General features: G+C 46.6%; 1 protein-coding gene across 1 annotated transcript in view; it reads right to left on the reverse strand.

Moving 5' to 3' along the window:
* Positions 1–822: 822 nt before the first annotated feature.
* The window catches only part of LIX1 (limb and CNS expressed 1), a 42756-nt gene continuing 23819 nt past the window's right edge, over positions 823–19759 (reverse strand). The window contains exons 3-6 of the mRNA XM_004586188.2: positions 10575–10715; positions 6975–7070; positions 3712–3789; positions 823–1525 (exon numbers count right to left, since the gene is read on the reverse strand). Coding sequence (XP_004586245.1) covers positions 1238–1525; positions 3712–3789; positions 6975–7070; positions 10575–10715 — 603 coding nt within the window. The 3' untranslated portion in view covers positions 823–1237. The remainder of the gene's footprint in view (positions 1526–3711; positions 3790–6974; positions 7071–10574; positions 10716–19759) is intronic.

Raw genomic sequence — 19759 nt, forward strand, 5'->3', positions numbered from 1 at the left:
TTTTCAAATAAGCTGACATTTGGATTCTGTGAGAATTGAGAGCTGCTTTCAAATTCAGTGCACGTCTGCGACTCAGGGTGATATTTTTGTAGGAATACATAATCCTGACGTTCAGCTCTGAGGAAAGTTAGTCTACATTTGCATTAACAAGAAAAAAAAGAAATCATTGGAAATTGAGACAAATTTTATTTAGTTTGGGTTCCCAGACGAAAGTCAAATAACCCCTCTCATGTTGTTGCTATGGAAACACCCCTGAACACTTCAGGTTGACACTGCTGCCATTCTTAAACCTACACGAGCAGGAACTATCGAATTCTTACCCATATATGGACCGACCCACAGAGATGGCAGTCTTAGCCTTCCTTTAGAAGATTCCAGTGCCTTAGACGTCTTAATGTTAGAGTTCCTAGAAGCTTACATGCTTGAACAGCAAAATCAGCTGGATTCCTTCTCTCTAATGCCCGTGGAACAAGTCAAATGCAAGCGTCTTTGTTATTCTCTGGTGATTTTTTTTAGGATATTTTAACCTTTAAATTTGCAAATTAAAGATGAACATGATTAAAAGAGTTATAAAAACTGGATATTAATTTTAGGTGTCATTTATTCCTATACACAGAGGAATGTAGGTCTTAAAAATTGTTATTACAACAGCAGCTAGAATTTTCATATTATTACTGCTCTAAGAGCTTTGATAGTTGGATGTGCGGGTAAAATCCCCGCCATGGTTTTGGGTTATATTTAGTAGAGTGTGAGGTACCACTTAATTTACAAATCCTAAGAACAGTTTCTGACTCTCATGTGTTTAAGAAAAAAATTCATACTCCTTATTTGATCCCAAGTAATTTCAAAAGGGCCTATCACACTACTTCCCTAGTCCTGGCTGCTGTTTTTGGAGGGGTTGCTATACCAGCTCGCTCTTTGAAATACCATTTATAATCTAGCAAGGCACATGTCACGAGACTTCTGATGGAAGCCAGACTTGCTTCCACACAATCCTGTCTCCATCCTTCCAACCTGAGAGGTGGAGCTATTGAGAGTGCAATGGGAGAAACATGCATTGCGTGGGATGCTGGGGCTGGGAGGAGTTCTACTACTCTCCCATTCTGTGGAAAGAAGGGGTGGGGAGGATGCAGACTCCTGCAGGCAGTTGCTAACCATGCTAAGGCCTCTGTGCCCCTCTAGTGGGCCGCCTGATGTCAGAGCCTGACATCCCTGGAACACTGGGGACCCGGCCTTGCTAGTGGTAGCCACACAAGGCTGTGAGGCTCAACTGGTCATCACTGGGTGAGGATGCTTCAGGGTCGCTGTAGATCTGAGTCAGGGCTAAGCTCAGGATTTCCTTCTTCTCTTTGTAAAAGCGTAGTTCTTGTCCAGCTTTTCTGGCTTCCTCCAACTGCCTCAGGGCTATTCGTAGCTCCTGGGAAAGAATTCCTGGTGACTCCCGCTCCTTCATGATCCAGTCCAGGGCCATGTGGCTGCGCATTTTTTCATCCAGGGAGTACTGGGAATAGTAGGAGATGACCTCCTAAGAGCCAAGAAACAGAGTCCACAGTGTCAGTAAGGGGTGTGTGGCCTTCCACTTTGTCCCTGCCCATTACCCAGGGGAGGTTTCCAACAGTCAAACCTCTCTGGTGTTCTGAAATGAAATTTTACGACAAGCATAGGTGTTGGGTGCAGTAAGTTAAGCTGCTACTTGACATGCCCACATCCCATATCAGAATGTCTGGATCAAGTCCAGGTTACTGGGATTCTGTTTCTGCTCCCTGCTAATATGCCTGAATGGCAGCAGATGATGACTGAAGCACTTGAGTCCCTGCCACCCCTGTGAGAGACCCACATGGAATTCCTGGCTTCAGCCTGGTCCAGCCCTGGTTGTTGCAACCATTTGGAGAGTAAATAAGCAGATGGAATCTCTCTCTCTGTCATTCTGACTTTTACATAAATAAATACACAAACAAATCTTAAATAACAGAGAGGAGGAGACAGATGAGCCCTATGATACAGTTCATCAAAGGTAATGAAGCACTAGGCTGGTCAAATAAAGCTGAATCCCAGGGTGCCACCAGCAGGGACTCTGTACCATATCCAGCACACAGCTCTGTAAGGAAATAGCAGTATTTCCTTGAAAATGTGTTCCTAGAACAGCTGTCTGGAAAAGCATCTCATTGACTCCTGGAGCCTTTCCACCCACATCCTTGCCTTTGGCGACACAGAGCGGGTGGAGGACAACAATGCAGACGGATTTGGGCAGAATGGAGTTTGGGCTCAGCCGCTGCAGAAAGCAGGAAGCCTTTGGTCAGAGGTTGGGGATGAGGCTTCCAGCCAGGCGAGCCAATGAGCCAACTGCACCCCCGTGGGGAATGCTTGAGGAAGATGACGGTCCCCTGGGCTCATGGCAACTACAGAAAGAACTCTACACATCTACTATGGAATGCAGACATTATTAGTAGTAGTATCTTACTTATAACTTCACACTATATCTTCATTTGGGAAAAAAACCAAAGTTTAAACTCTACCTGTCAGTTCTTGCATGAGAACATTGCCCACACAGTAGAGCAGTCCTATCTATGTGTGCCCATTGGATCGGCTGGCATGGATGCATTGCTTATTTTTATTTTCAAGAACATATGGCATTTATTTATGACCTTAACAAATTAAAAGCAACCATGGAAAAGTGTTTATAACCAACTGGGCATATTTCAAAGGGCTTTTGTAAAATCAAAGAAAAAAGGAAAAAAAAAAACAGGCAACGCCAATGTCAACTACTCATTTCTTTTCTGTCTCTGACATTTCGAAAGCCAGACTTTCTAAGCAAAGCACAGTCACAGACTCCGTGAGCTGTTGCACATGAGCCACCCTCATGTTACTAACCGATAGAGGCTTTCTTCCTCAACCAAAGTACTGTTAGCAAATCCTCAGAGAATCCACTTCTTCCTCCATCTAATGGTGGGGATACGAGGGATGGGTTGTAGAGTATCAGCGATGGAAACCACCAATTGCACATCACTTGCTATTGAGAGGTGTGAAGGTGCTTTTCAGGAGAAATGAGGAAATAGTGAGACCCTGGCACCCAAAATAAGGAAGAACCCCCACCACAAATTAGTCTAAGCAGCAGCAACAACAACACAAATGGAGTGCTGGAGTGCTTGTTCCTCTCTGTGGTCGTTTCAGCAGCAGTGGGGACCATCATCCCAACGCAACCCACCTTGCCTTCCTCCAGGGAGAAGGCTCCTGAAGGAGTGTGTTCTCGAGTCTGTAATTTGGCACAAAGGTTATGTAGGCAGGGTAGGTGCACAAAAAAAAGGGAGAACTTTGGTTTTTAAAGATTAATTTAGAATGAGTGAAAGAGAGAGAGAGAATCTTCAATTTGCTTGGTCCCTCTCCAGATGGCTGCAACAGCCATGTCTTGCTTATGCTGAAGCTGGTGACCAAGAACTCCGTCAGTCTCCGTGAGGGTGTCAGGCAGATGGAGTGGACCCTGGGTCTGCTGCACTGCTCCCCACGCCACCTGCCTCAGGAGTGGCTTGCCCCCTCAGTCGTGTGCCCAGTCAGCTTCTTCTCAGTGGATCTATCTGCTAGTCCCTGGCTCAGCTGGACTGTTAGCGAGATGTAAGTGCACGCTGCTGGGAATGAATGGGTGCCACACTGAAAGGGACGCTGATGAAGGAAAGCCCCGAGGAAGGTGGCGGGCCCTGCGCAGGGAAACCTCACCTGTCGGGAGCACTTGGTCTCACGTAGGGCCTTCAGGCTTCCGTTCCAGTGCAACAGCTGGAAGATGGTCATCAGCTCCTGCAAAACCCGAGCGTGGACTCTCAGTGGCTTTGAAGCAGGCATGGGTATCAGCGAGAGCCGGACAAGGCGTCCCTCTGATGCCTCGATACATCAGGGAAGTCAAAAAGACGCTGCGATCACAACTTTTCTTTTTAAATTTATATACAGATATACAGAGAGAAGGAGATAAAGAGAGAAAGCTCTTCCATTTGCTGGTTCACTCCCCAAATGCCCCAAATGGCCACAACGACCAGATCTGAGCCAATCTGAAGCCAGCAGCCAGTAGCTTCTTGCTAGTCTCCCACATGGGTGCAGGGATGGCTGTGGGCCATCCTCCTCTGCTTTTCCAGGCTGCAAACAGGGAGCTGGAAGGAAAGTGGAGCAGCCCGCATCCTGCCAGGCGAGGACTTAGCCACTAGACCATCGCCCTGGGCCCGGTCACAACTTTTGAAGGTTTTTCACAAACCAGATACCCCAGGCTTCTGGACCCTTCTGCCTTTCCCCTCTCCTGTATTCACACTAACATAATGATGAACATCTTTCTTTGTTTAAAATGTTTTTATCTGAAAGGCATAGAGGCACAAAGAGATCCCCATCCACTGTTCCCCCTTAAATGCCTGCCACAGCTGGGCCTGGACCAACCCAACCCAGGAGCTGGGAACATAATCAAAGTCTCCCTTAGAGGTGGCAGGTGTCCAATTAATTCAGCTCTCAGTGCTAGGCCCAGGGTCTGCCTTAGCTGGAGCCAGGAATGCACGCACTCCAGGTAGGCTGCCCATGTCCAAACCACCCAGGCTAAATGCCTGGTCCTTAAAAGCTGATTTCCTTCAAGCCGGCCAAAGTCCAGGCTGTTGTGGCCACTCGGCCAGCTAGTTCTTCCTCCCAGCCCCTCTCTGTCACTCTGCCTTTCATATAAATAAATACATCCATCTTTAAAAACAATGGATTGGGGAATTGAGCTGCTGTTTTCTTTCCTTTTCAATGAAGCTTTGCTGGTCCGTTTTGTCATTCATTCCATTTAAAGGGACAACAACTGAGCTCTGTCCCACTGGCCTGGGGGGGGGTGGGGGGGGGTTACCTCCTGTGGGAAGCAATGTTTGACTTTCCAGCTACTCTGTGGGAAGAAAACGCGCCCTGCCTTGCTACGGGACTGTGTCTGGGAGACTGGCTTGGTTCTGTGATTCATCAGAAATAAGAAAAACAAACACTGTAAATGGAGAACTTGAAAAACAGGTGGGCACCATCTCCCCACCCAAGAGAATGGATTTAAGAGGAAATTTGTTTATGGGATGAGGTTTTAAAAGGCGACCTGGAGAATTTAGCAAAGATGTAAATAAACAACCCTGCCTTGGATTGCATTAGGCTTCAGAATAAATATATTAACCAGCTTCAGTCAAAGTTGGCCTAGAACCTGACCTTGACAAGACCCAGGGACGAGTGCTGCTTGCATCCCTCCCCCCAGACCACAGGCACCCAGCATCCCTCCCACGTAGTGAAGGTAAGCAGAGGCGGATCACGTTTCCCCCCTAGGGCAGTCGGGAGGACACACCAGCCATGCTTGCATATGCCATGGTGGTGCACTGCAAGAGGCAAAGCCACATCCATTATCTCCCATAGGGACTCAACTGCCTGTGTTCAGTTCCTACTAGGTGTACTCATGAGTTGATGCCTTGAGCTAAGGCTCTGAGCAGTGATGCCAGATCCCAGAGGGAAGAAGGACATGCCTGGTGGATTTTCTTGGGGAGCTAGTATTCCTGCTTGCTGGGGAGGAGCAGGAGCAAGGAGGACTGGAATTCCCGGCCCTCATTTTGTCCCCAGAGTGAGGGCGTAGGGAGCATCACCACAGCAGGGTGCAAATGATGATTTCACAGGCCAATACACAGACCCTACGGAAGACGCAGCCCAGGGCCAGGCGAGTGAAGCAGTATCAAGCATGATGAGCGGTGCCTTGCACAGCACTCAAAAGGAATTCCAGGAATTTCTTTTTGCTTCAGTCTTGCCTTCCCATCTAGGGTAGACTAACCAAGCCAGTCTCCTTCAGAACCCCCTTTGTTTTTTTCCGAAAAGATCTACCCCATATTGCACATAGGCTGCTGCCAACTGGGAGAGGCAATGTGTATTTTACAACTAGAGAGGTACTCGATTCTTTTCATGGACATGGAGGACGGAATGAAATACTTTCCTTCTTTGGGGTAGGCACAATGGTCCTTACTTTGTAAATGTCACGTTATTGACGTCTACAAACCAGACACTTCTGTTCTGATCATATAGATGAGAAAACAAACCTCAGAGTCGGCAAACTCCTAGGTGGCAGGTGGAAGGCTGTGCTTCCTAAAGTTAATACTTTTTCCCCAGTGCCACACTTGTCTCATCTACTTTTTTCTGAGTTCAAACTGTTATAGGGAGAGGGGTAAAAAGCCATTTTCACTGCCAGGTTAGAGACAAGTGTCTGGGAAGCCACCCCATAGCTTCTGGCATTTCAATATCATCCCTCACCAAGATGAGGAGATTTCAACTTGTTCAACCTGAAGGTAGCCAGCAACAGGTCACACTGTTTGCTATAGTGCAAGGGGGAAGCTCTATCCTGGCAGCTGGACTATGCTTTTCCTCTCTTCTCTGTTATATATAAACAAGGCATCATAAAAGCAAAGGTTGTGCCTCATTTGCTTATCAATTTTGGCCTTCTGGGTTGTGGTTAAGGACAGACAACTGGGGCTGGAATTGTGGCATAGTGAGTTTAACCTTTGCCTGCAATGTCAGCATCCCATATGAGCACCAGTTTGAGTCCTGGCTGCTCCACTTCCAATCTAGTTCCCTGCTAATGTGCCCAAGAAAGCAGCAGAAGATGGCCTAAGTGCGTGGGCCCCTTGACCTATGTGAGAGATGTGGAGGAAGCTTTAGGCTCCTGGCTTTGGCTTGGTTCAGTCCCAGCCACTGTGGCCATTTGTGGAGTGAACCAGCAGATAGAAGAGTCTCTTTCTCCCTCCTCTGTTCCTGCCTCCTCCCTCTGCAATTCTGCTTTTCAAATAAATAAACAATCTTGAAAAAAAGAGAGATGGACAATGTGCTGTGTTCCAGACAGGTGAATGTCTTAAACACTAGGTCACTGGAACAGAAGCTGTTAGTGATGAGTGCTGTATTCCTCCCAGGCCTCTGGATTGAGTGATGACCAAGTTGAGGTATGACAGGAAAGTGGGTGGTACCTGAAACTCCAGCATGGTCTTCCCCATGTTGGACTCCAACATGTAGTGGTAGGCTCCGATACTTGTGCCGGGGTCGTCTGCATCATCTAGAGTGCCCTTGGGAAGGAAAGCAGAAAAGAAACATCACTGTTTTTTCCTCCATTTCTCTGAGTGGCCACAAAGTAATCCCAAGGCCGCACAGTAAGTCTTCTATTGTTAGCCAAGCTGGGGATGGAGAGCCTTTTTATTCTGCCAAGAGCCATCAGGATATTTATAACATCATTTGTGGGCCATACAAAATTATCAGCTTAAAAATTAGCCTGGTGCAGATTTATTGAATTTTGAGTCCCACGTGAGTTTGCCTTTGCAGGGCCAGGCCAAATAAATTCATGGGCTTTATGCAGCTTAGGGTTATTCCCCTACACAAGTGACTATTGTACAAGTCTCCATCTGTCTTAGATAAAATCTTAATATCTCAGCAAGAATCAGAGTTAAGAGAATTTTGAAATTCGTTTCAATCTTTTGATTGGCCCATTAGCTGAGCAGCCAGTGTGTGATGTGGTGAGTTAAGCTCCCACCTGTGACCCTCAGATGAGCAACATCCTATGTGAGAAGCACTTCAAGTCCTGGCTACGCCACTTCTGATCCAACTTCCTGCTAATCTGCATGGGAAAGTGGCAGAAAATGGCTCAAATGACTGGGCCCTTGCCACCCACATGGGAAACCCTGATGGAATTCCAGTCTCCTGGCTTTAGCATGGCCCACCCTGGCTTTTATAGCCATTTGGTGAGTGAACCATCAGATGAAAGATCTCTCTTTTTCTGTTTTTCCCTCTCTTTCTATAACTCTTTCATGTAAGCAAAATTTTGAAAAATAAGAAAACAAAAGAGGGTACTAGCTTATTTTATATTGACTGATAAAACAATTATCCCAAAACAGAAATCCTTAGATTGTTGCACAGAATGTTGGTTGATGGTGACTGTGTGGTCCATGTGACTGCCTGCCAGGCTGCCTTCGTTGCCGATGGTTGAAATCTTGGAACACTGACCTTGCTTTAGCTGGAGTATTCACGAGGCGAGATCACGGAACTCACATAAGACAGAATTCACCAGTTGCACGGACCCGTCATATTTTATTGCCAAGATTCTTAAGGGGAGCTTTTCATAACATGCTGGCGATCTGGCTGGAGTCATGGATCTTGATTTTCATTCTTTCACTCCCAGACCACTTTCTCTTTAGGAAACAAGGTGGGTGGGTGACGGGTAGAAATAAACTTGTCTATCCGTGTGGTTGTGTGGTGTGAGCCTGGGACTTTAACTGAGGCCCTGGCTTGGCATTCGTGCCTACCCTTCAAGATCCCACGGTCTTAGCTTCCTGGGAAGGTGGGCAAGGGTGAGTGTGTGAGACTGAACCACCAACTGCCAGCATTAGATAGCAGCAGATTTATCGCTTTTGGACGCACTCACATTAACACACTGCTGCTGAAATATTTACGTTGGCTTTCTAAATAGCCCGGAGGAATGCCATCCAGGAGCCTGCAGGCCATATATATTCGCTTCCCTTAGAAATTGCCATGAAAAAATGATAAATTACATTTACACGGAGGGCCCCTCCCTGCTCCTGAGTAGATTCCACACTTCTATAAATCAGGCGTCATTTTCCTAACTTCTTTTCCTCAAAAGCACTTGAAATTTACAGGGCCGGAAAATAAAAGCTTCCTTTCATCCTCAGAGCAGATCCAGAGCAGAGCTCCCGGCTTCTCCCTGCCCGATCAATCGCTCTCCTCTGCCTGCCCCCTCCCCACCTCGCCTCTGAACGATACAGGCATGTACGAGGGGAAGGGGCCACTGACGGTATGATAGCGTCTCCTTTGTTATCAGCAATGTTCTGAATGACAGTCCTTCTGTCCAGAGCAGGGGAGCAAAGTTTCTTAGGGAGGGGATGTCCTATTAGCAGTAGGCCTGGCCATCTGGGTAACGCCCAGTTCTTACTGTGAGTTCACAGAGAGGCACTGCAGCAGACCTGCTCCGCGGCTTGTGCTTAGAGGGAATTTTACAGGTTACAGTTGCAGAGCACTCACTGGGCAAATGATCCCATTCCAGCTGGTTGGCAACATGTGCTACCTAAAATTCTATGTCCGCTTTCTTTGTTCTTAAAAGCGTTTTGCATTAAACCGTGTCTCTTGTAGACATTGTCAAAGCCTCTTGGATATCATATCCATGAGTCTGGCACCATGGAGCAGTGGATTAAGCTGCTGTCTGCAATACTAGCATCCCACATCAGAACAGCAGTTCAAGTCCCTGCTGGTCCAATTCTGAGCCCGGCCTCTGCTAATGGGCCTGGAAAAGCAGTGGAAGATGGTCCAAGTACTGGGCACTGGCCCCTTCTGTCACCACCTGGGAGATTCAGCTGGAGTTCCTGGCTCCTGGTTTCCACCTGACCCAGCACCAGATGTGTGGACATTTGGGGAATGAACCAGCAAAAGATCTCTTCTGTGTTTCTCCTTCTTTCTCTATCACTCTGACTTTCACAAAAGCGACTGTTTTATAAATAAGAAACACATCACTCAGGATATTAACCTTGATCATTTTGTTGGTACATATTGGCTGCACAACTGTTCTTATATTGAAAGTTAGTGTTTCTTTCTAGTACAGATTGTGGGTCCCTGCTCCAGCAGGGGTGCGGGCACTTTCAGCAAGCACCTGGGAAAGTTTAGCGTTCATTGAGTTTAAGGAGAGTAGAGCTGGTTTGTTACTAAGATAGTATCCAGCTGCATGAGCTGTGGGACCCTAAGGGAATGTGTGGTCTTCACAAAGCAAACATTCACATCAACCCGTTAAGGTGAGTCCAGTGAGCCACTTGGCAGTAGAGATCAATGAATCACAACCCAGGGAGGTTTCAGCTTGGTCTTGAGATGTAGCAAGGGGAACGAGTTTCCATTTCATGGCTTTCTTTATTTTTTCTTTCCTTAAGAAAAAAGATTTGTTCTAGTTGAAAGTCAGAGTTGCAGACAAAGGGGAGGCAGGGAGCAGGATCGCGAGTGCCACAGCTAGGACGCAAAGCTGCGCGCATCAAGGATGCTGGGCTGTAGGCGGAGGCTGCACCCGGTGCACCACAAAGCCTGGTCCACTTTCCATGATTTTCAAGCCAATTATACTGTTGCAAATTAAGGATGTACTGAGTAAAAATTTAACTTCTGTTGTTTAAAATTGCTAAAACTTCTTTTTTTTCATTTTATTTGAAAGAGACACAGACAGGGGAACTGAATGGCAGATGGGGAGAGAGCTTCCATTTGTTGGTTCATGCAGCAAAGCTGCAGAATAGCCAGAATTAGGCTGGGCTGAAACCCATGTGGGTCTCCCCTGTGGGTGGCAGAGAACCAGGTACTGGAGACATCCTCTGCTACCCACGAGGGTGCATCTTAACAGGAAACTATGTGGGAAGCAGAGTGGCCAGGACTCAAACCACACACTCAGTCATCGGATATGGGATGTCGGTGTCCCAGGCAGAGACTTAACCACTGTGTCATATGCCTGTCCCTGTCCAATGCTTAAAGGAAGACTTGGCTCACTTATGATGATAGTACCAGGGCCCAAATGCCCCTGACTTCTTCATACTCACGCTGGTGGAAGCTACGGCTTCCTGAACACTTTCCACGATGAACTCCTTGGTGATCCTGCGAGAGGGCAGCTCATTGAAGAGGGAGTTGATCAGGGCCACTTTGGCTGCATCTCGTCTGGCCTCGGCTCTACTTAGGCAACACTTGAGGAGGGAAGGAGAAAAAGAATCATTAGAGAAGCCAGGATCTCAGCACTTCCTCCCTGCACCAAAAGCCTCGGGAAGCAACATCTCTTTTGTACATTTGCTGTGTGCCTGATTTGCCTGATGCCTCCTGTCCGTTGTACACCTTCCTAAAGATCACAATGACTCTTGGTTAGCTCCAGAGACCACTCATGGTTGGTCTTCTGTTGCGTTTTTGTCTCAGCTGTTATTGCACAGTCTTGGGATTCCCACTGTGTTATCAGAAACTTTGCGTCCTATGCCAAGAAACAACCATAAGAGTAGGCATTGCTGCTATTGCATGCTGGGCAATTTACTCTCAAACTCAGGCTTGTGCTCAAACCCAGAAAGACAAGGAGAGAGTCTAAGCAAAACTTGAACTAATTGTAACAATAACGAAGAACACGGGTTCTGGAATGAGACTGCCTGGATTCAAGTCCCAGGTCTGGTTTAAGTGAGCTGTGAGAGCCTGAGTCAACCAGTCTTTCTGGTCCTCAGTGTCCCCCTCAGTGAAGGATGTAGGAGCAATTCATTAAGACAGCTGAATCACCAAGAATACCTAGCGCTGGCATGGCAGCTCCCTGCACGAGCAACCCTGGCTTGGCTTATGTATTTTTATTTCTCCATAGTGCTGTCCATGTCTAATGGCTTCTGCATTTTCACCTTTCTTTTAGTAAAAGTTCACCAACTGCCTCAAGCACAATCCCTTACCACCTGCTTTTCGCTCCGTGTGGTTTGGGTCAGATGTGTTCCACTGATTTTCTTGAAATTAGGGGACTATCAGCATCCCCTGATGCATAATTCATAAGACCTAGCTCTTGGGCCTGGTGTGGTAGCCTAGCAGCTAAAGTCCTCACCTTGCAAGCGCCAGGATCCCACATGGGCACTGGTTGTAATCCTGGTGACCATGCTTCCCATCCAGCTCCCTGCTTGTGGCCTGGGAAAGCCGTCAAGGACGGCCCAAAGCCTTGGGATGCCGCACCCATGTGGGAGACCCAGAAGTTGTTCCTTGCTTCGGATTGGCTCAGCTCTGGTCATTGTGGCCACTTGGGGAGTGAATCAGCAGATAGAGGATCTTCCTCTCTGTCTCTCCTCCTCTCTGTATATCTGACTTTCCAATAAAAACAAACAAATCTTTAAAAAAAAATCGTAGTTCTCCCAAATGTAGCATTGTTGTCCGTCCTCCTGGCCTGGCTTCTTCTGACTCACCTGGGGCTGCTCCACACATCTGGATTCTTTTTGTCATCCTTTTTCCCCCTTCTGTCTTCCTCTCTCCCTTTTTCTCTCTTCCTTCATTTCTCTTATTTGAAAGGCAGACTGATAGAGAGGAAGGGTGGGAGGAGAGAGAAATAGAGATCCATACCTTAAATGCCCACAGCAGCCAAAGCTAGGGCAGGCCAAAGGCGGAGCCAGCATCCCCACGCGGGTCTCCCCCATGGATGGCTGGAACTCAACTACTTGGACAGTCATCTGCCATTTCACAGATGAATTAACAGGAAGCTAGCTCAGAAGCAGAGCAACTGGCACTCCAACGAGCACTCCAATAGGAATGTGACCATCCCAAGTGGTGATTTATGCACTGTGCAACAATGTCTGCCATCTTGTCTCTTTTCTTAACAGCTAATACCCATGATTCCCGTTTCTCTAGTTGAATGGATCCTGGGGTCCACCCATGGAGATAAATCCTCTAATGTCTCTGGAGTACACACCTTCTAGGAGATGGACTAACTGTTTTGGGACTGTCTTTAAGCCCTTCACTCCAGGTCTTATTGGGAAACAAGTTCTAGGACCCCAGTATAGCCAGTGGGCTCACCACACACACCTGATTCTGCCCCTTGCTGGCCAGGACACCTGGGGAGCCTGAGCCCTGGAAGCTAATCTCCTCACTGCACGAAGGGGGTTGGGATGGGGAAGCCGACTTTCCAACCTCCAAGGCTCCTACTGCCTGAAAGGCAGGGTTGTTGGAGTCAGTTTGGCTCAGGAACCAATGTGAAAGAAGGGGGCCTGTGCCAGCAGTTTCACGGCTCCAGGGGCTCTAAGCCAATGCCAGGAGAAAGCCCTCCACCTGCCCTCAGCCTGGGCTCCACGTGGACCCCGTCTTCTCCCAGGCTTATGCCGCGTGCCCTCCAAAGGCCGTGCTCTCCTCCCCATCTCTGTAAACCCTGTTTCAATTCTCTGAGGTCAAGTTCCAAGTCCCGCCAGGTGATTGTTCCCCTCCCACACAAAAAAATACTGTCTTGTAGTGATCTTATAATTGACCACTGATCCTTTCTCCCAGTCTCCAGGCCTTGGATGGGTCTCTTGTGCATTGTTTGAGTAACCTGCGTATAGATGATGGGCCAGGAGTAGAACCTACAGAAGCTCAACTGTGCTAAGCAAGACTTCTGGAGTGTAATAACCTGCCATGGCGGAGAATGACAAGCATACCAAAGCAGAAGAGTAAATAGCAGGAGGAACCATTGTAACTCACAGCAAAGACTGATTTTTCCAGGTTCCTTGTAAAGGAAGGCTAGGGTTCAAATTCTATAATGTATGTAAAAAGTAATTTGGAAGTTTCCTCTTTGGTGTTGAATGACAAACAAAAAGGGTTTGGGTAGCTTTAGGAATCAAGGCCATTCCAAGTTTGGGACAGAAAGTCTTCTGAGGCGTACGAGGTCTGGGCAGGTAGGATGGCTTTGTGTTATGGACTTGGCTTCAAACTTGAGTGGTCCTTCTTCTGAGATGCTTCCCCTGACCACTGGCAGTGCCAGGCTGAGAGGACTCGGAGCACCGGCAGCCCTGCAGTGGAACTGCTTACTGAGCTTCTGTACACGAACCCTCTATCATAGTTTGTTGATAGAGTAACTGAACACAGCCTGGGAAGCTGGAAAACCTGCCACTAAGGCATTGGATAGAATTTAGTCAGAAAACCTATTTAAAGACAACCATGAAAGATAAAGGCTTCTAGTCCTTAAAAAATATAGAACATTAGGGCTGGCTCTATAGCATAGTGGGTAAAGCTGCTGCCTGCACATTGGTTTTGAGTGTCACTTGCTCTGCTTCTGTGATCCAGCTCGTAGCTACTGTGCCCTGGAAAGCAATGGAGGAGGGCTCACATTCCTAGACCCTTACACTCACGTGCGAGTCCCCAAAAGAGTTCCTGGCTCCTGAATTTGGCCAGCTCTGGCCACCGTGCCTATTTCTGGGGGGAGTGGCCCAACAAATGGGCAATCTCTCTTTCCCTCTCTTTAACTTTGCCTTTCAAATAAATAAATTCTTAAAATATTAAAAAAGAAAAAGAGCACTTCGCATGTTGGGATGATTTCTTCTTCTTCTATTTTTTTTGCCTGAGTGTGGGATGTGTTTGTTTTTCTTCACAAAGTTAGTTCCCCATTGAAAAGCAGACAAAGCTTTCACAAGTATTACCGGAACTGTGGGAGCAGCTCATTGTAATGGGCCACAGCTTTGTATAATCCATAATAGTGCTCTGGAGGTTTTAGAATCTGGGGGATTTGAGTTCAGATCTAATTGGTGTGCTCTTAAGAAACAAATTTCTATCTAAACAATAACAACTTAAACCATCTTTCATAGACAGAGAGAACTGGTAAACACGACCCAGATAAAAGGAGCTATCTATTTTAAATAAGACCGGCTAAGTACTAGATCAAAGGCAGCCTGGACATTTATAGCCAAATGGCACTGCTTGGGACATCAAAGTGTAGTCGGCTCAAAGTCTTTACTCAGAAAGCAGGAAAAAGGGGCTACAGAGACTTAACCAATATCAAGATTTTAAAGCAGACACATGTCTTTACTTATTTTATTGTTTCAATGCACAGAATCCTTGCCTAAAATGGAGGAGAAAGTGTACCAATTAATAAGTACATAAAATAAAACAAATTCAGAGCCTTCAGAGGGCTTTTCTTGCTATTATTCTTTGCATTTCTGAGAGACAAGTACTTCAAAATGTCTATAATGTTAACCAGCCGCTTTCTGTTACATTCTAGAACTACAAATTTAAGCCAGAAATGGCTGCAGAGTTTTCTTTGGGGATCTTTCAATGGGATCTTTTCAACCCAGAAGAACTTGTCCTTGGGCAAGAAATTTAGCCAAAAAGCAACATGCTTGGCATCTCTCAACTGGAGTGTTGTGGGTTCCGCTGAGGACAGGCAGCATGAGTGTTAACCATCAAACAGTGGGAAACAGTGTCAGAAAATAAAATATAGCAAGTGACAGGACATTTTATTGGTGTCCAGATCAGCCGTCAAAGGCATCAGTTGGGGAGTGAGTGAACTATGATGTTATTTCAAAGCAACTTCCTGCTAGAATTAGACTTCCCAGGTTGTATGGTTTATTCTAGCTGTTTTGCAGCCAGACCTCAATCATAAATACAGATTTGTAAACCATGCCTTCTCCGCTAACCACCCTGGCTTGTTAATATAGAGAGACAACTTCTGTCCTTTGCATTTCATGAAAGTGCAGAGCTGGAATATTTAATAGGCAAGCTTTTACCAAAGTCAGCTGTGGAACCCTCCGGCATGCAGAGCCATATGTTTTCCAAGTGGCCAGCAGACCCCACTCAGCCGTTTATCTTAAAGCTCACATACCTTTCATTTACTGGTAGATTATAAACTGCCCTCATCATTCCAAAGCTTCCTGACTAATCTAAAATTGAAGCCAAAAGAAAACGAAGGGCAACCACAGCTTTGCTCAGGAAAGCTATTGAAAGGCAGTGGTAGGGGGCAGGCTTTGGGCTTAAGGGTTAAGGCACAGGGTTGGGCTGCCCATGCTCCATTTCCAAGTGCTAGGGCTCGCCACCTGTCTCTAGTTCCTAACTCCAACTCCCTTCTAATGCACACTGCGGGAGGCAGGAGGCTATGGCTCTAGTAGTTTCATTCCTGCCACCCACATGGGATACTATCACTGAGTTCTGGCCTCATGACTTCGGCTGTTGAGAGCATTTGGCAAGTGAAGAAGCGAATGGGAGCTCTCTCTATCTCCGAAATAACTAATGAAACATAAAAAGTCAAAGCAAACAAATGAAGAAAGGCACGGGTACTAGGTTTGCAAGATGTGCCCCACATTTCCTCCCTACTGGGCTCAGCGTGTGAAGCCAGCAGGATATGGCAAGGAGTACTGAAATGTCACTCTTGATAGCAAGCTACAAGACACTGTGACTCTGTTGATCTCACAGACCTTCTTGTCTCACTCAGGTCACTTGTACAGAGTAAAGTCAGCTGCCACATGCATGGTGGGAGGTTCTCCAGACACCCTCTCTGTCAGGGGACTGTGCTCACAGGCAACTGCATGAGTCTGGAAGCTGACCTGCTAGTCTCCTGTCAAACCTGCAGCACAGTGCCACTGCAGCTGACAACTTACCTTCCAGCTCCAGGAACCACCCACATAAGCTGCTTCTAGATTCCAGCTCTTCCAAAACTGGGCAGGATAGCAAATGTTTGCAGGTTTTGAGACGACTTGTTATATAGCAGTGTTTGACTACCACAAAGGCTTTGTGCGTAGCAGGCAGTTAGGAATTCCCCCGAGGAGAGCTCAGTAACAGCGCTCATGCTTGATGCCATGCCCTTGGCGTGGTGTTAACCGCTTTGTGTTTATTATCATGTGTCACTATGATGACCATGCTGTGAAGCGGGTTTGGTTATTATCCTTATTTAGCAGGTGAGAAAACGAAGACTTCAGGCAGTTCTGTATCTGAAGGTCATACACCTTAAAAAGTGAATAAAGCGAGATGCCCCCACAGGTCTGTCTGACCACCACCAGGCTCTTTCTCTTCATAGACTGATCACCCATTCTGACATAAAGCAGATCTTTAATTTGACTAAGGTCACATGGCATTGCTTAAAGCAGTATAGTACTCAGGTAAAGTTGCAACTTCCCTAGTCCATGTGCTATTTATTTATTTATTTGAGGAACAGAAAGCAGGAAAGATGAGGAGGGAGAGAGAGAGAGAAATAAATGCTCCATATGTTGGTTTACTGTCCCTCAAATCTGCAGTATCTGGGAGCAGGCCAGCCAGGCCAAAGCCAGGAGAGCAGAACTCAGTCCAGATATCCCAGGTGAGTGGCAAGGACTCAGCTCACAGGGTTTGCATTAGCAAAAGTTAGAGAGAGGAGCTGGAAGTAGGAATCCAAACCTTGGGATGTGGACATCTTGACTGAAGCTCTCAATACCCGGCCAGACACCATCAGGAATGACTTGACAAGAGACTATGAGAATGTCTCCTCCTGGTCCCTCAAGGTGAATGTTTTATTGAAAAGAAGAGGCCAAGGATGGTGGTGACAGTTGAAGATGGGAAGGTACTGATAATGATCTTTATATCCTCCTCCCTCCCATTGCTCTCCTTCTGATGCTACCCCGGGCCGTAGGGGATGGACACCAGAGACGGCAAGGTCAGATGGGACTAGATGCCTTCTCCTGGGGACACAGTCTTTTTCCCAGCCACCAGGGCTTTCCTGATTGCATTTGGGGCCTCCAGATTTTGGAATTTTACCATGTAGGATGGTTCAACAATTTTAACAGGTGTTTGATGAGTGTTCAAGAGTAAATCTTATTTATATTAAATACCACCCGACTAGCTCTAGTGGAAAGTAAATTCCCTCCAAGATGAGCTCATTCTGGCCCTGTATGTGATTTGTGTGTGGATCACCAGCCAGCCACCAGGGGTCTGCGGGGAATGCTGTCAAGATCACCAGCAAGCCTAGGCCAGGCACTTAGATCTGCTGTTCATGACCATCACTTTTCGTAGCGTGATCACTTGTGAGACTATCCAACCTGTGAATCCTAGGGTCCCACCTGACCTGGATCAGCCTCCTCAGATGCATCCCTGTGGATATCTGCATTGTGGGAAGCTTCCCATGGATTCTGGAGCAGGTGGACCCCAGGCTGCTCTTAGAGAATGGCTGTTCCAGGCTCTAACCCAGCTGCATATTAGTGCACCCGGGAAAGCAGAGGAGGATGGCTCAAGTGTTTGGGTGCTTGCCATCCAGCTGACTCAGATGGAGTCCCAGGCACATCGTTGGCCTGGCTCATCCCTCCCTGTTATTTGTATTTGGAGAGTAAACCACCAGATGGAAGACTGATCTCTCTCTCTTTTACTGTAACTCTGCCTTTCAAATAAATACAAAAATCTTCAAAGAAGAAAAGAAAACATGAAATTACGTATTTAAGAAACTGGCATTGTGTTGTTCCCCCCCTCCGCTTCCAATGCCGCTTTCTGCTAATGCACCTTGTGGCAGTAATGGCCCAAGTCCTTGGGTCTCTGTTAACTAGGTGGCAAATCTTGATGGAGTTCCAAGCTCCTGGTCCAAGTATCCAAGACCCAGCTGTTATAAGTATTTGGGGAGTGAGCCGGCAGATGGGAGATCTCCCACTTTGCCTCTGTTTCTTCCTCTCTCTGTTACTTTGCACTTCAAATAAATTAACAAACTGGTCTTTAAAAACTCCTTTGAATATTCTTCTGAAGTTAGGCTTAGGAAGAATGTATACATTGCTGACTTAATTAAGCAGTCTGACTTTTAGTTTTCTGCTTATTTCCTCAATGATAATTTTTCAAGATGTTACACTATGCAATGTCAAGATCCAGTCAACATTAACTATAGGCCAATGAGCTGTCCTGAAACAAGATAGTGCTTAGTCAATGTTTAGGATGAGCAAATGTTCTTACATTGAAATAAAATGTTGGTAGTCATGCACATGTTATAATTAAAAAATGCCTAACGAGAAATTAGTCACTATTAATTACTTATGAAAATTTAGTAACTGCTTATAGATGTCACCATTGATAGAAATACCTTTTAGCCACACTGACATAATTTGGACTCTGAAATATTAAGTTTCCTGACAGCCCTCATTTGATACATAATTTTCCCCATGTTCATGGGTTGAGCAGCTGTTGCTATATTCCAAAGTTTCACTGTACCCATATCCCACCCATAGGATGTGTGAAAAGATATTATTAGCAGCAAATGCTCTCCATGCCAACAGACCTTCTGGAATTAATCCATAGATGTGCCTAGGGAACATTTGACTACGAGCAGTAATGGATTGGCAAATACGACAGATTGCATTGATCTTAACACCTGAAGTTGAAGACGCCACCCTGCCCAGGGCCAAGGACAGGTAGGTCAATGTTACTTAGATGGTTTGCACTCAATGGTTCATGGTTCCCAAGTGGTTCTCCCCACTGGGACGTGGTAGGAGATGAAAACAAATAAACTGATTCTATGAGGGGTGAGAATCCCTTGGGCTGTTGTGTCAGTCCTTTAGGCGGTTGGAAACAGTTTGCTTTTTGCAACTTGGAGTCTGGAGTCTCAGCAAGTGACTCACAGAGCTCATGTGTACAGCCTGCCAGCTCTGCTCAATGTCACCCACACCTCGGTTTCATCCCGACTGCGAACTTTCAGCACAAAGAATGCCACAAGCCAAGCACTGAGCTAACAGTCCCCCCTTTCAGGTCATTAAAGACCTGGACTGCCCTGGCCGAAGCCTGAACATTTGCATGTGTTCCAATTAACCTAATTGTGGCTATATTAGCATTCCCCCCCAACCACCTCCCACTTCCAGATGGTGATGTGAAAAAGGGCAACCGTTGAAACTCAGTCACCCAAGTTAATATCACTTCTCTCCCCCTAGGTCAGGCTGATGGTGAACCATTGGGAACAATTTAGAGCTGTGTGTGAGCTGGGAGTGGGGGGAGGGGCTGGCCTGGGAGTCCAATTTTCAGAGAAAACTCAGCAGTTCCTGTCAACTGAAAGAAACGTTTCAGGCACATGGTGGGTCGGAATGCTATTTTTATAATAGAAACCACCTGGGCCCTGCCTATTACCTCGCTGCATGCCGATTCCAGGCACATAGCTAGAGCGGGGTCCCTGGTAACTATTACAAAGTCATGTTGTACTTTACACCCTGCGATCTTTCTTCCTTCTTTTTCTTTCTTTATCTTCCCACATGCCCCCTCCTGGTTCTTTTTTCAAGTTAAGGTGAAGACAAGATGAATTGATCAGGGTTCATGATTTTGGTTTATTTTTATAGTG

Source organism: Ochotona princeps, chromosome 28, assembly GCF_030435755.1.
Source record: "Ochotona princeps isolate mOchPri1 chromosome 28, mOchPri1.hap1, whole genome shotgun sequence".
Classification (NCBI taxonomy): Eukaryota; Metazoa; Chordata; class Mammalia; order Lagomorpha; family Ochotonidae; genus Ochotona; species Ochotona princeps.